The sequence below is a fragment of the Centroberyx gerrardi genome, chromosome 20, assembly GCF_048128805.1.
Source record: "Centroberyx gerrardi isolate f3 chromosome 20, fCenGer3.hap1.cur.20231027, whole genome shotgun sequence".
NCBI classification, from domain to species: domain Eukaryota; kingdom Metazoa; phylum Chordata; class Actinopteri; order Beryciformes; family Berycidae; genus Centroberyx; species Centroberyx gerrardi.
In genome coordinates, this window is record NC_136016.1 from 19,174,676 (window position 1) to 19,190,350 (window position 15,675).

Here is a 15,675-nt window from a genome sequence, read left to right on the forward strand (position 1 = left end):
GGCCTTGATGGCATGGGGAAGTAGCAGTCGAGTGTGTATGTATATGTGTGTGTGTGTGTGTGTGTGTGTGTGTGTGTGTGTGTGAGAGTGAGGGAGAGTGTTGACGAGAACGCCATGTAAGTGACAAGTGTGTCAGAGATGTGTCGACACCCGACACGACCCCCGCAGTCAGCAACACGCAGCTGCCAATAACGATCTCTGGGTGTGTGTGTGTGTGTGTGTGTGTGTGCATGCATGTGCGTTTGTGTACGTGCGTCAACATTTGGTTCCCTTTACTGCCGTTAAGGAACAAGCCGTGCAATATTGTGTAGCTATTATCTGTGCTGGGGGTAGAAAGTAATGCGTTACTGTAATCACATTACTTTTCCCTTTATCTGAATAAAGTAAGACATTACTGTTCTAATTTCAGTAATCGCATTACAGTTACTGATCTAACAGATCGGTCGTTACTTGCATTACATTCTTCAGCCTTTTTAACCTCTTTATTGGCCTAATATCTATCAAAAGATTCCCTCATCTTATCCTGCCTTCAAGTCATTGAAAATATCAGAATTACAGTAGAGCGACATGAACGATACAACAAACTGGTAAATACAATTCGGAAAGTTGCGATTTAATTCTGCAGCTGTTCTCTTCATTAAAACCCTTAAAAGAATTATTTTTTCTGTCTTAGATATTTCTGCTGGTAATGTGGGTTTAGGTCGACAATATTTATTGGCCCAATGAATGCAAGTAAGACTAGCACAATCGTTTTAGGGTGTAATGCAAAAGTAATGTAACCAGTAGTGTAACTAATTACTTGTCTCAGGGAGTGATAAGTAAAATAATTCAATACTTTTAAGAAAAGTAATGAGTAATGTTTGCTCCTCAGGTTTGGGTCAGTATGTGACAAAGTGTCTCACTTTAAAAACCCATGGAGAGTCATTTGATCAGGCATGCACCAATCAATGACGACATTTCTCTACTCGCTCCTCCATCTGTCGTATTTATGATCATGTAAGTTCAGCCACAGGTTTGTGAGCTGAAATGTAGATGCTGAAGCAGTATTGAAAGCTTGTTGTCAATACGTCTTATGAAGTGAGTCCTGGGCTTTAGCTAACAAGGTTGCCATTTTGATCACTCGACGCTTTCTGACTGTTCATATCGATGTTCTGATCCCACAGAGGAGGAGGAGGAGGGCAGCTACGACAGCGAAGATGGAAGCGGTGACATCAAGATTAGCTCATCCTCTAAAGAAGCTCCTGCAAACCCTGCTGGGATCGGGTCTTTTTCATCGCAGGCCTCCAGGCTCCAAGCCAACCAGAAAGCCAGGAGTAAGAGACCGGGGCCTCCTGGTGAGATCTTTATATACCAAATATTGTTTTAGATATGAATCATTTGTTCCAATAGGGGTTTCCTTTTTCTTCTTCTTGTTTGTGATTGCGATTTCCATGATCCCCCCCCCCAGGCGTGGGGAGCATGCCCAGTGCAGATCTGAGGAGAGCCCCCGGGAGGCCCAGTCTGGCTCTTACAGAGAGGGGACGCCCAGACCACCAGGGGACTAAAAGAGCGTCTCTGCCCAGCTGGGGTGCGCCGTCAGTGGGCTGCAGCTTCGGGGACGGCAGGGGCAACCACAGAGCTCTGGGAAACTCCAACAGGAGCTGCAAGGAAGCCTTGAGGAAGAGCTCAGGAGCACAGGGCATTCTGGGAAAGGTGAGAGTCAATCAATTTCGTGTGTTTTTTGAGTTTGCAGTGGGCTGCTGTTGGTTTTATTCTAACCTTTGTTACGGATGGTGTGGTTGGTGCAGAGGAGGGGCTTCTGGCTGGAGACCCAGAAGGAGGACAGCTGCAGGGGCCGCAGGAGCCGGAGCAAGCAGGTGAGGACCAGTGTTGGCTGGCAACATGCACCTCAGTAATGTGTGTATTATTACTTTTCCCAGTTACGAGTAATGTAACAAATTAGTACCATCAGTCAAAAACATGTTGTCAGTTTTGTTATCAAACCCTCTAATTATCAGACTGAAGTAGACTTATCCAAAAACTATATCCCTCCCAAGTCCTCCAATGCATTTTCCTCATAATTAGTCATCGTCCTCTCACACTAAGCTAGCTTGGATGAGAAATTGGCAGAAACATTTACTTTTTCCAGGCAGAAATATGTGATAAGTGAAATAAAATAGCGAAAATATTGAAAGGAGGACAAGTATATGGGACATCAACGCTATTTGGTTCCCTTGATCATTCACACAGAAGTGCATAGGCGAGGCAGTTGAATATGGTCAGACCGGATGCAAGGCCAACTTTGGGGGCGTAACGGAAAAATACAAGCGGGTACTGTAACAAATTACTGCTGTCAGGGTGTAGCAAGTAAAGAAATAACATTACGTTTGAAATGAATAGTGAGTGATGAAAAACATATTTCTTTTTTGTGTAATGAGCCCAACACTGGTCCGGTTTCACTGTGGTTTGGATAGGAGCTGGGAATGCTATTAAAGGGGAAGAGTGACGCAGGGAAGGTCGCTTCCCTCTGGCCTTCAACTATATGCAAATAAGAGGGTGAGGAAGAGGGAAGTGGAGAGGAATTTGGAGAAACGCTCTCTTCAAGTTTACCTCGGTAAAGTGAGCCACACCCTGCCAGGAAATCTGAAAGTCCCATACAAGGTTGTGATTACCACAGGCAGATTACCTAACCTTAACTCTAATACCTTAAACTACGATCCTGCCTGGGAGACACTTACCGGCAGCTGTAAATCAGTCGCTTCATCAAGTGTACCGTTTGTTGTTGTTACAGGTGTGTGTTTGCATGCGTGTATGCCGTGCTAGCACACCATCGGGCCGTTGCATTTGCATGGGCAGTTGTTGGCACGAAACCCCCATGCGCTCTGATGTGAAATGCCCCGAGGTTGCCAGTCTTTGAGTCATCATGAGGGAATGTCCAAAAACACATAACTCCAAACCAAACCGAGAAGAATAAAGATAATCAGTGGCCATAACCCAACACACACCCATGCATGCCTGTACGCGCGCACACACACACACACACACACACACACACACACACAAACACACACATACACACACACACACACCCTGACTAAAGGGAAATAATCATCCATGCCCTCTGGTGACGAAACCTCTGTCACTAAAATATATGGTCTGTTAATGTGGAAAACTCCCTGAGACAACACACATGCTCACACGCGCGCACACACACACACACACACACACACACACACACACACACACTCACCATCACCCTTACATGCTTGAATATATGGTCTTTTCTTTGGAAAGCCCAAATACATGCAGAAACCTGTTGAGCGAGCTGACTTTACAGCTCCATCATCACTCATCAGTCATCATTAGATAGACTAGCCTAAACCGGTCTTGAGATCAGTGTGTATGTGTGTGTGTGTGTGTGTGTGTGTTTGAGAGGGTGAGACTGTATATTAGTGCAAATGCGGCAGGGTTCAAGCTCCTGTGTTGGCAGGAATCCGCCCTGCTGAAGTGTCCTTAAGCAAGACATTGAATCCCTGCCAGCTCAAGTTATAACGACCCTGACCTTTGACCTTTGGAAGGGGGCATGTGAAAACAAAAATGTTCCTATGGGCATCAATAAAGTATCACATTACAATAGACATCGCCGCCTGTAGCCGCTTTCATCATTCTCCCAGTGTAAAGAAACTGATCAGGATCGACTCAAAGCGTCAAAAGAGAGTGGAAGCTGTTTGATTCAGTCACCTGAAGATCCTGTTTACAGTTGAATAAATTGGACACATGATAACGAAATGCCATATCCTGCTTTCTGCCCAACTGATGTCATATCCTGTTTTCCTGTCCAGGCCAAGGGCCACGCGGTGAGCCGGCTGCTGGAGAGTTTCGCCGCTGACGACGGGTTTCGCCTGGATGAGGAGAGCAGCTTCTCCGAGGGGGAAGAGGAGGAGGAGGAGGATGAGGAGGAGGAGGAGTTGATCCATCTTCCACCCAACATGCCTTGCAGAATACCAGGTAGGCATAGACAGTGACACAGCTTTTATAATCACACACACACACACACACCTCTTTCTCTGTCTCTCTGTCTCTCCTCCTCACTTTGCACAGCAATTATTTAACACACTTACAAATTATGTATATCTCACCCTCTACACATCTTTCCCTCTCCCTCCCTCCCTCCCTCCCTCTTTCTCTCCCTCCCCAGCTCTGCCTAACTGTGTGCTGAGTAAGGAGATGCTGGTGGATGGGCTGAAGATCCTGATCTCTAAGGAGGATGAGCTGCTGTACGCTGCCTGTGTCCAAACTCTGGACCTGCCTGACATGTAAGGCCCTGCTCCACCGCCGCCTCCACTGCCTCTCCACGGATAACGGCATTTATTACCAAAAGATGCACTGCAACGCTAGTTCTGGCTGATTTACAAAAGCAAGCAAAAACTAGCTACAACTAGTTACATGCTTGCCAGCTGTGAGCATCTTGGCAAACAAGCCGTCTAGACGACTACAAAGCCAAGACAGCCAACAATGACAATGAACTAAAGCTGCGAGTAACAAAACTGAACACTTACAAACAAAAGAAAACAAAAGTTTTGAAAAGCGACCTGAAAATAGCAATGAAAAATTATAAAATTACCAGTAATAGCTCACTACTACAACTTAATAGCTAACTATATTGCTAACAGACACTTCCTCAACATCCTCAACAAAGGATTACGCAAACAATATGCAAAACCTAAATTAAACAATCCAAGGTTGAACTTACCATATCAGGAAAGTAGGAGACTTCAAATCAAGATTTTACAGGCAGCAAAACGCTTCCACAAGCAATTTGAAATTTAGAGAAATGTGAAATGATAAAAGTGAAATGATAAATCTTCCAGTGCAATTGCTCTGAGAAGCAGCTGGAGTAGTAAGTTATTGCCCATGAACTGGCCTAAAAAGATTTCTACCACAGGTATTTCTGTACAAAATTGACCTAATGAAAATCCTACAGTCTCTTGTAGATAAATGGGAAATTCTCTTTTCTCCCTCCAGTTGGGGAGAGCAGACAGGGATTAAGCACCATGTTGTATAATATTCACTTCCCAGTTTTGATGTAATTTCACTACTTCCTTGCATTCATTGTTCTTGTCTCTCTCTTGCCTTCCTTATTCATTTTTTTCTCCCAGATTCAGTGTTGTGATTGAAGGGGAAAGAGGGAATCGCCCCAGGATCTACTCGCTGGAGCAACTGCTTCAGGAAGCGGTGAGTTTCTGTGACATCTATTCCTTTTTGCACAGTCATACAGTTGGGTGTGTGGTGCCTGGTGGCGCTAATTGAAATTCCACATCCGTTTCACAGTGTATTTTGTGTTTGTGTTTTGCCAGGTGCTAGATGTGCGGCCCCAGACGGAGGCCATCTTGACCGCTGGGACACGAGTGTGTGCCTACTGGAGCGAGCGCTCTCGCTGCCTCTACCCAGGATACGTCCACCGGGGTGAGCGACAACAACACACACATATGTACAACCTCCTGCTACACACACATGAACCAACTCAACGTCCTCCTTCCTGTGTGTTTGCTTCAGGAGGTCCGGGCGAGGAGGAGAAGGAGGGCAGTGTGATGGTGGAGTTTGATGACGGAGACAGAGGAAGGATCTCGCTCCCCAACATCAGACTGCTGCCCCCCGGATACCAGGTCCACTGTGAGTAGAAAGAAAGAAAGAAAGAAAGAAAGAAAGAGTGTAAACCAATGGGATATCAGTCAGGGACAGAAAGGCAGTTTTATTTGATGGGAGGGGCGGGATTGTTCAAAAATCTGTGATGGTTTTATTGGTTTGAATCTATATTTACACCTACTGGTGCAGCATGAGGTCACCATTAAAGATACCCTGTTTTCCAGGAAGTAAAGATAATAGTCATGGTGACTTCAACGTTCCAATGAAACAGCATTTTGAGAACATTTTGCTTCCTTAATGTGATGTATTTCCTGTTGAAACAGGATGTTGGGGCGGGACATAACAGGAGGAGGGATCATTCAAAAGTGTAAACCAATGGGAGATCAGTTAGGGAGAGAAACAGTTTTATTTGATGGGAGGGGTTGTACTGATTGAAGTTTTTGTTTATGCCCACTGGTACAGCATGAGGTAACCATTAAAGATGCACTGTTTTTCCTGGTTCTAGGAAATAAAAGTAATGGGATTTTGACATAAAAATACGAGAAAATAATTTGTTTTTATTTTTTTTAGCATTTATTGTTAAATAGGTGAATATTATGTTGTGAAAAATAGCTAACAAGATGAAAATTATTTTTTTATTTTCCGTCTCTGTCAGGTGCGGAACCCTCTCCGGCCCTTTTGATCTCACCTGGTCGCCGTGGTCGCCGTAGCTCCGCCCAGGAGAAGAAAGACACGCCCACAGAGAAACCAGCCAATGGGGAGTCAGCAGGGAGGCCCCAGGAGAAAAGACCAGGTGAAGGATAGGAACACAGCACTCTGCTACGGGACAGGCACCTCTGGCCATATTTGATGTTTTCTCACCCCTAAAAACAAAAGATTTGTTTTTTTGTACATTTTTTCCATTTGGCCGTTTTTTTTTCACATCAAACATTATACAGGCTTCAGCTCATAATGTGTGAGACAAATTAGCAAGATGATGTATTTAATCAGTATCAATCTTCCCCAGTAATTTGAGATGGTGGCCTGCGGAATCCTGTCATTAGGAAGTTGAACATCACTCAGACAGTGTAGCCTTAATGCATATTGTCTGAGAATTACTGGTCTAACCAGTTAACACATGCACACCAAACACACACACACACACACACACACACACAGTTTCAGCCCCTCAGCCCACACTAACATCCCCAAAACAAGGTCTCATTTACAGTACTTCATTTTTCCAACTGTCAAAGAGTTATCAAATGCCTCCCAGTCAGAGAACAGCAGATACTGAATGGAGGTATAGAAACCGAAAGACTCATAAATTAAATATTCCCATTTTGTCCCCGTTCATTTGCCCTCTCTGACCACATTTATCATTATTTTATGTAGTGTCACTGATGTGCTTTGCGTAGTTAAGCAACATTCACGTAACTCACCACTAACTCAAGGTGACAATGAGCCTGGAGGGAGAGACAGGTTTACCAGGTTTGTTGTTATTTGAATGAGTAATGGATATGTCGAAACTTACCTGGCTAGGTGAAGATCAGTGAGATAAAGATATTTAGTTTCTCAAAAGCTCTTAGTTTCACAATTAATCTCAGTCTGCTCTTAAGACCTGTCAGTTCTTATTGATTATAGCTCCTCTCTGTCGCCGGCTCCTTTTTCAGTTGGCAGACCGAAGAAAATCCACTCAGTGCCTAAGACCGCCACCATACCGACATCAGCGTCAGACACTGTAACCAAAGGCAACACTTCCTCGTTGAGCTGGTCCGCTCCCAGGAAGAGACCCCCGGTTGACTTCTTCCTCTTCAACGGGACGTCCCGCAAGACCCAGCGGAGGATCCGAGAGCGAGACCTGGGGGTGTTCCATCGCCCCGCCTCCCACCCACTCGCCCCCTCGGCCCCCATCAAAGGCATCTTCGGTTCCCCCTTCGAAGTCGACTCCTTCAGTAGCATCGCTAATGGTTACGCGGCCTTCGGTAGCGGTGGAAACTCTGGAGCCGGGCGTCCAGTTACCACGGCAACTCCTATAGGGCTCCGGGACTCCTCCTCTTCTGCTTGTTCCTCTACTGCCACCATGGCGACTGGGAACAGGAAGCCGGTGAGCGAGCGCGACAGGAAGCAGTTCCTGGTGAAGCTTGACCACGAAGGAGTGACTTCTCCCAAAACGAAGAACAGCAAGGCCCTGCTGCGGCTCGGGGGGAGCGGAGGGAGAGGAAGCAAGGGCCTCGCCTCCACAGGAGCGCCGCTGCGTTACATCCACCCCACCCTGCTGGTGAAGGACGGCAAGAAGGGAGGAGGGGACAGAGAGAGGGGCGGGGCCAGGTCTGAGGCTCTTCTAAAGGGCGCTCCACCGCTGAGAAAGGACCTTCTGTCAGCTGGCCTCGGAGTCCAAGGCGGGGATTATAATTTGGATTACCCCAGCGACTGCCCCAGCTCCTACTCTGAGCTGGACGAAGACGACGATGACGACGGTCAAGATGCCGAAGCGCGAAGAAGAGCCGCAGCGGTCACGACCCTCCGCGCCGGGCGATTCCTCTCTCGCCTCTCCGTCTGCTCCTCCTCGTCCTCGTCTTCCTCTTCATCCTCCGGCTCCCTCTCCTCCTCGTCCCTGTGCTCCTCGGACAACGACTCCTCCTACTCCTCCGACGAGGAGTCGTCCTCGGTGCTGCTGCGCCGCGCGCTGCTCCAGCAGGGCAAACACAAACACAGGCAGAACATGACCTCCGACCTCCTGAGCCCTGACCCTACCACCTCCAACTCCAACTCCTCTCCCTCCGCCTCAGCCCCGGCTCACAGCTACGTGGCCAAAGCCGCCATGGCCGTCTCGGGGTCAAAGTTGAGGGCTGAGAGGACAGAAGACAGGAAGGAGTACATATCGAAAGGAAGTGTTGCGGCAAACAGTAGCACAGCCAAATCCCACGTGAAGAGGAAAGAAGGAGGTCCTAACAGCCACATTCAAAGCCAGACTGGTCCGGTGAGCCAGCAACCTAAATCCATTACCAAGGACCCGTCATCAGCCAAGAGACAGAGGATGTCCTCCCCTGACGCTCTGCCCAACATGGCTCCCCTGCTGCCTGGACGCCAGCTCTGGAAATGGTCTGGCAACCCCACGCAGGTAAGACCCTGAAGATGTGTTGTGTTGTTCTCTGTTCTTCTCTGTGCTGTTTTGTCCTGCTGTATCCTAGATGTTCTTGAAGCTTTCAAAACTAATCCTTGAGTCCTTGAGTATCCTTGTTTGCATGAGCACCAATAACCAGATGACTGGGAGTAATCAGCTTAAGGCAATATTTCGATTGCAACTTTTACATGGTTCGAAGTAACGCAATTTCTCTAATTACCCGGTTTACATAGATTTTTTTATTCTACTGCTCTCACTGCACTACAGAAGCCAAGTGGCCATGGTTGGCTTTGTTAATCCCGTTATATCGAGATCACGACTTAATCAACCTTTACTCATGACCACAATTTATTCTCATTATCATCAGATAACAAAATATGGTTTGGAAATGGTTTTCTCAAGATCACGACTTAAGTAGGTTACTGATTGTGGTTGCAATTTCTGCCTGTGTCATACCTTGATTAAACAAATGAGTTGATTAATCATGATCTCTCCCTCTGACAGCATCTATTCTACTTCAAACTTTCTATGCACTGGCAAGACTGTCAGGCTTACTAGGCTTTAATTTGTGAGAAAAGCGAGAAACTAAGGCCATCAGAAGGCCAACAGAAAGCCATTTAAATAGCAGCAGGTGTTCTACGTCTTCATATAATATGGCAAAGAAGAAAATGTGCAAATCTCAAATGAATTTTCTGAACTTTGTAATTTTTTACTTTTTACATTACATTGCTGAGTTTGGGTAATCCATTACGTTACTGATTGCAATTTTGAGGTACCTAGTAACTGTAATGGAATACATTTTTAGTAACCTACCCAACTCTGAAGAGATGTGCTCATTATTTCCAAAACATGCTATTTTTTGGGCTGGGGCTATGGAGACACAAACAAAATCCTGCCAAACCAAAAAATAAAGACAAATCATAAATAATCCCTAAACTGAGGCTGGTCCTGAAATAAACCCTCCACATCGAATAGAGTGCTATATTTATTCCATCTCTTCCCCCAACAGAGGAGAGGTCTGAAGGGAAAAGCCCGCAAGCTTTTCTACAAGGCCATCGTTCGGGGCAAGGAGACGGTCAGAGTGGGCGACTGCGCTGTGTTCCTGTCGCCCGGCCGGCCCCAGCTGCCCTACGTGGGCCGAGTGGAGAGCCTGTGGGAGTCCTGGAGCTCCAGCATGGTGGTCAGGGTCAAGTGGTTCTACCACCCCGAGGAGACACGGCTGGGGAAGAGGCACCGCGACGGCAAGGTAAAGACCACGGGACGCAAGCGGAATTTATAAAAGGGAATGGTTAAAGGAGACAGTCTGTGACATTTTCATATAAATAAATTACCGTTTTGCTGCTGTCTATCGCTGGTTGATATAACACAATAGTGACACAGTACCACCCACACTATTTGATTGACATGTGATCTCTGGGAAGTGCAGTGCAAAAACATTACAGCAATGAACGCTTAGCAACAAAGATTTTGCCAAAATTAAAATTGCCAAAATTACATCTTTAATACATGAAAGCTCATGAAAGCAACTGTGAATGCAAAATCTTGATTTTGATTATCAGATAGTGACAATATCCTGCTGATTTATCAACCAATTGTCCCTTCCTGTCTCTTACCCAGAATGCCTTGTACCAGTCGAGCCACGAGGACGAGAACGACGTCCAGACCATCTCCCATCGCTGCCAGGTGGTCAGCCGGTCCGAATACGAGCACATGATTCGTCAGCGGAAACCTGGGGGCGTGGCTAACGACCTGTTCTACCTGGCCGGAACCTACGAGCCAACCACTGGCCAGCTGGTCAGCCCAGAGGGCGTGGCTATTGTGTCCTAGCAACAACAGCGGGAAAGGAAGAAAAAAAAACAATGAAGCCTCCAACATGGCCGACCCTCCGCTTCTGTTTCTGGAGTTGACCGCCGCCGGGATCGTCCTCCAGAACGGACCAAGGGATAGACGGAAATCAAGACAGAGTTTTGGCTCTGCTTATCGATCTATCCCTTGGAAGAGAAGGAGCTAGCCCACTGGATGAAGCCAAGGCAGGGACTGGTGATGGGCGGAGTCCGGTCCGGTCTGGTCTGGGGAAAAGTCTGAACCATGTCTGATTTTTACCTCCAATCAGACGCGGGCTGGAGGCGAGAGTTTGCAGCCTTCCCTACGGAGGGGAGAAAAGCAGAGTATCTCATCGCGCCGTTGCAACGAGATTCAACACGACAAAAGAACAAGGAACCAAGGACACAAGCACTTTGGAGCAGAGTGAGGATGTGCCACGGAGAAGGACGGCACACTTGGCTTTCTAAAACAAAGACTGACTCGACCCGGCGCTCTCTCACTCAGACAGAGAGAGTGTGTGAGGGCGAGCGGGGGGGGGGGGGGGGGGGGGGGAAGAGACTGTATGGTAAGGAGAGACTTTCAGTAAACCACACTGGTTTGGATGGTTTTAATGGTCTTATACTGGTCGCCGTAGTTTGACAATGACAACAGGATTTTGCGAGATCCCCAACAGGACCAAAAACACTGTAGTTTGGACTTTGTGTGTGCATGTGTGTGTGTGTGTGTGAGTGTTTGTTTGCGGAGCGGCTGGATGACCCTGTTTGGTATTTGATGAGCTCAGAGTAAATAGTGCTTTAGCATGTGTGTGTGAGTGTGAGTGTGTGTGTGTGTGTGCGTGTCCGTGCACACGCGTGCCCGTGCGTTGCCGTGTGCACTCATCGGTTTGCGAGCCTAGACCACGTCACGAAACACCCTCAACGTCTTTAACGCTCTAAAGAGTAAATCCTCTGAATATTAATCTGTCCGATAATTTACAGTTTTCGGTCCTGTGTGACTGAAAAGACAAAAAGTAAATGAGTTTTTTCTCCAGTCAAGCCATACACGTCAATACCTCTCTCGTATCCTCCTATTCAGGTGCATAGACAGATGTACAGTTAGTTGGATTGTTTATTTTAACTGTGTGTGTGTGTGTGTGTGTGCGTGCATGGGCGAGTGTGTGCGCTTGTACAGCATTATGTATAAAATATCATACATTGTAAATAGTATACATATATATTTGTTCTTGTTTTTTTGTTTTTTTTGCAGAGAAGATTATTGATTTTTTAGGTGTGTGTGTGTGTGTGTGTGTGTGTGTGTGTGTGTGTGTGTGTGTGTGGAGGGGGGGGGTCATTCTGGCTGAGGGAGGAGGCGGGGTTTATCTCCCTTCTCTCTCCATGCACTGAATAGAATCAGAGGTGGGGATTGGCCGTTCCTTCGGGGTCAAACTGTACAAAAGGTTGGGGAAAGGGTGTTTTTATAAGGAAATCAAAAAAGGCTCTTTTTAAACGTGCGTCCAAAAACCATTGTTGGTCTTTTTCTTTTTGTACTCTGTTGGGTTTATGATGTGCATTTCCTGTGGGGGTTTCAAATCTCTGTTTTTTTGTTTGTTTGTTTTTAGAAATACTGGAAAAGAAACTGAGTTTCTGCTGTTCTCTGATCCTTAAAGAATCTAGTTCTTGTTTATCTATTTTAGCCTGTATTCCTATATAAAATGTAGATATTTATCTGGCCTCAAAAAAAAAAAAAGAAAACATACCAAAGCACCTCTGAGTTTACGCTTCGCCGCATTAGAAGAATGCAATATTATGAAAAAGACAAAAGATGTTCAATCAAATCTGAATCCGGGACCCCTGCAATCACCAAGGTATTTGAAGTAGAGTTTCCTCTCGTTGTCTGCTTGTGTTCATCCAGCGTTGCTATGACAGCCTCGGAGAAACGTTGCAGCAACATTGTCTGCACGCTGCCCGGCTGATGCACTTGAGGTCTCTATGGCAACCAGAAACGGCATCACGTGACTGTGAAGGACAATCAGAGCCAATCAAACGGGACGATGATGTTGAGAGACAAAAACAGGATAAGGATCAAATCACAAAATTGTGCTTCTTGTCACTTTTATTCCTGCTTTGCCAAAAAATGTCTGTGTGTGTGTTTTACGTTCGCTTGTTTTCCTCGTTTACCATTGTCTTACTGTTTATGCAAGCCTGTGATGACTGTTGGTATCAGTGTGTGGGATGTACAGGGGGAGAACATGAATGCCTTTTCTTTTAGGACATTGACTGACTTTTTTAACAACAAATGTTGCTGTTACACTGCAAAGCAAAAGCTTTAAAAGGAATCTAATGTGAAACTCAATTTTTAAATATTACTTTTATGGGTCTTTAATTGATTTTTTTTTTTTTTTTTTTTTTTTTTTTTAAAGCTGTATTTTCTTTAAGAAACACTGGATTCAGTTCTAACCATCACGTTTTGACAGAAGTGACATCATTGTGCGACCTGTTTTTTTAGACCCACTGGAAACCGCTTTGTATGGTTGAGATAGCCTACTAAAATATATTATGTAATTTCAGTCATTCTTTGGAAATATGACTTAAATATTTCCTCATGTAAAAAAAAAAGAAAAAACAAACAAATTATTTATCTTAATTTTATTGCCTTTTTGTGTTTCATTAAAAAAAAGATTCTTAAAAAAAAACATCTGCCATCTATTGTATTTTTATTATTATTATTTTATTTTTTCTACTGGGCGTCAGCCCTCTGAATGCCGCCTTGTGTTCATCAATGCCTATCATTTGTCTGCTGTCGAAAAATGGACCAAAGAAGAAAGCGGGGAAGAATGAGAGGAGGGAAGGGGGGGAAAAAAAAAAAGATGAGGGGAGGAAGCAATGTGAAACTGTAGCCGGCCTGATAGAAGAGAAAGAATGGGAGAGAGAGAGAGAGAGAGAGAGAGAGAGGAGGGAAACTGTATCTAGTGGTGTTTCATGAGAGAGGAGGGGAAGGGTAAAGTCTCCTCGGGCTGCACAGGTGGGTCAGGTATTCAGAATAATAAAAACGGAACAGAACCATTAAGAGAACAAAGCGGAGAGATCAGCTTACTCCTGCCAAGAAGCACTGATTTCAAATCTTCACTCTGTCCATTTGTGTGTGTGTGTGTGTGTGTGTGTGTGTGTGTGTAGTGTGGTGTGCACGCGTACATGTGTGTAATCACATACGCTCTTGAGACAGAGAGTGTGCTATGTGCTCTATGTACACCAATACAAATCCACACAGTGTGCATACATGCCTCTGTTGGTGTGTGTTTCTCTTCCCCTGTGTGTGTGTGTGTGTGTGTGTGTGTGTGTGTGTGTAAGCATGTAAAGCGAGAGCCGGGGAAGAAAAGTTGAGATTATCCCCCCGCAGGGTGTGGAGTTTCTGGGACAAAGTGCGCAAATTTATTGCGTTTTATTTGAGCCTTCCTGTGACATATTCACACCTTTTTATCACATGGTAACCGGAGCCTTTGTGACGCGGCTTATTGCAACATTAAAGACCGCGATCCAGGATTTACCTTTGACCTCGAATTACGGTCTGGCTGCCTCGTGGCACCGCCGCAGAGAGGCTGGAGCACAGCGTTACCTTGAATCTCGGCCATAAACTTCATTTTATTTCGAGTTTTGTTTTTCTGTCCCACCCCCCCCCTCCCCCCTCCCTCCCGTTCCTTTTTCCCCTTTCTTCTCAGCCAGCGTATCTCTCCCTGTTTGACTTGTCAATACAGGAAAAGTTGACTCACCTTTTTTTTTGTTTTTTCTTGAATAACTTTGCTAATGGTCCTTGGCCATAGTTTGAATCATACACACACACACACATGCACTTACAAAATCTCACACACACACTCAAAGACATGCTCTTTGTCCAGCGGTATGCGTGTGTGTTTGCGTTCCTTTGTCCTCTGCGTTGAGCTGTTTCGGCAGTTTAACTTGTTATTGCAAAGACAGATATGAAACAGTGTGCCTGCCAGTCTGACCACACACACACACACACACACACACACACACACACACACACACACACACTCTCCCGCTCACTGTTGGTCTTTTACATCCTCCTCGTCGGCCCCTCAATCAACCAACGCCTTCAAAACACACAGACATTAAGTGCAGTCTTTGACTCCTTATCAGCAGGTTTGCATTGGGCTTATCTGGTTGACATTGTTAAACTACTTTACCCAGAATGCTGCAGGAGATAGGGGTACAATGGGAGGCTGGGGGTGCCCTCTGGGTTAATGAGAGAGGGCTTTCACGTCGTAAGAGCAAACACGCCGCGAGCTCATTTGTGTGTGTGTAGGTGTGTGTGTGTGTGTGTGCATGTGTGTGTGAAGGGTCAGGGTCTCACAGTAAGGTGAGGTAGTGCTCTTTATTTGGGGGGGAAGGGAAGCAAACACACCACATCTAAAGCATGTCACCAGTCTAGAGGAGGCCAGCGGCGATCCATCATGAGCCGCTCAGCAGCTCAAAGTGTGTGTGTGTGTGTGTGTGTGTCTCTGTTCTACTTTAATACATGGATATGGGAGAGAGAGAAAGAGAGAGAGAGATGGTGAGAGGTAAAACGGTAAGAATGGTAGATTGAAGAGGAGAGGGTGTGTGTGTGTGTGTGTGTGTGTGTGTGTGGTTTTGGGAGGGGGTCGACAATCCAGAGAAAGCTCTCCATTTAGATATAGCCTGAGCATGTCACTGAAGTGAATGAATGGCTGTCAGCTGCAGTGGGGATGCTGTGTGTGTGTGTGTGTGTGTGTGTGTGTGTGTGCCGGGGGTTTATTCGGGTCACATGGAGTGGGAGTAAGGAGATCAGCAGTCTTCTCTACATCACCTCATCCATCGTTCACATGAGCCTCTGTGAGCTCACTACCAATATCCATCTTACTATCTCTATCTCTCTGTGTGTGTGTGTGTGTGTGTGTGTGTGTGTGTGTGTGTGTGTGTGTGTCTGACATTGTAGATGTCCATATAGTCAATCTGACTCATTGGTAGTTGTGCAACGTAGTCTGTGGCAACAGATGGTAGGCTTACATAAATCATGGATTCTTGGCAGTGTCAGAGTCATGTCTCTGTTCCCCTACATTACAACACCAACAAACCTCCACTGTCCATTCTCCTTTCCTGGCTTTC

General features: G+C 45.9%; 1 protein-coding gene across 1 annotated transcript in view; it reads left to right on the forward strand.

Annotated features, from left to right (window-relative positions):
* bahcc1b (BAH domain and coiled-coil containing 1b) overlaps positions 1–11,040 on the forward strand; it is a 58,212-nt gene extending 47,172 nt beyond the window's left edge. The window contains 11 exon segments of the mRNA XM_078290951.1: positions 1,164–1,334; positions 1,448–1,692; positions 3,822–3,987; positions 4,178–4,295; positions 5,139–5,214; positions 5,337–5,445; positions 5,536–5,652; positions 6,281–6,418; positions 7,278–8,728; positions 9,741–9,977; positions 10,349–11,040. Of these exon segments, the coding sequence (XP_078147077.1) occupies positions 1,164–1,334; positions 1,448–1,692; positions 3,822–3,987; positions 4,178–4,295; positions 5,139–5,214; positions 5,337–5,445; positions 5,536–5,652; positions 6,281–6,418; positions 7,278–8,728; positions 9,741–9,977; positions 10,349–10,558 (3,038 nt within the window). The 3' untranslated portion in view covers positions 10,559–11,040.
* The last annotated feature ends 4,635 nt before the right edge of the window (positions 11,041–15,675 follow it).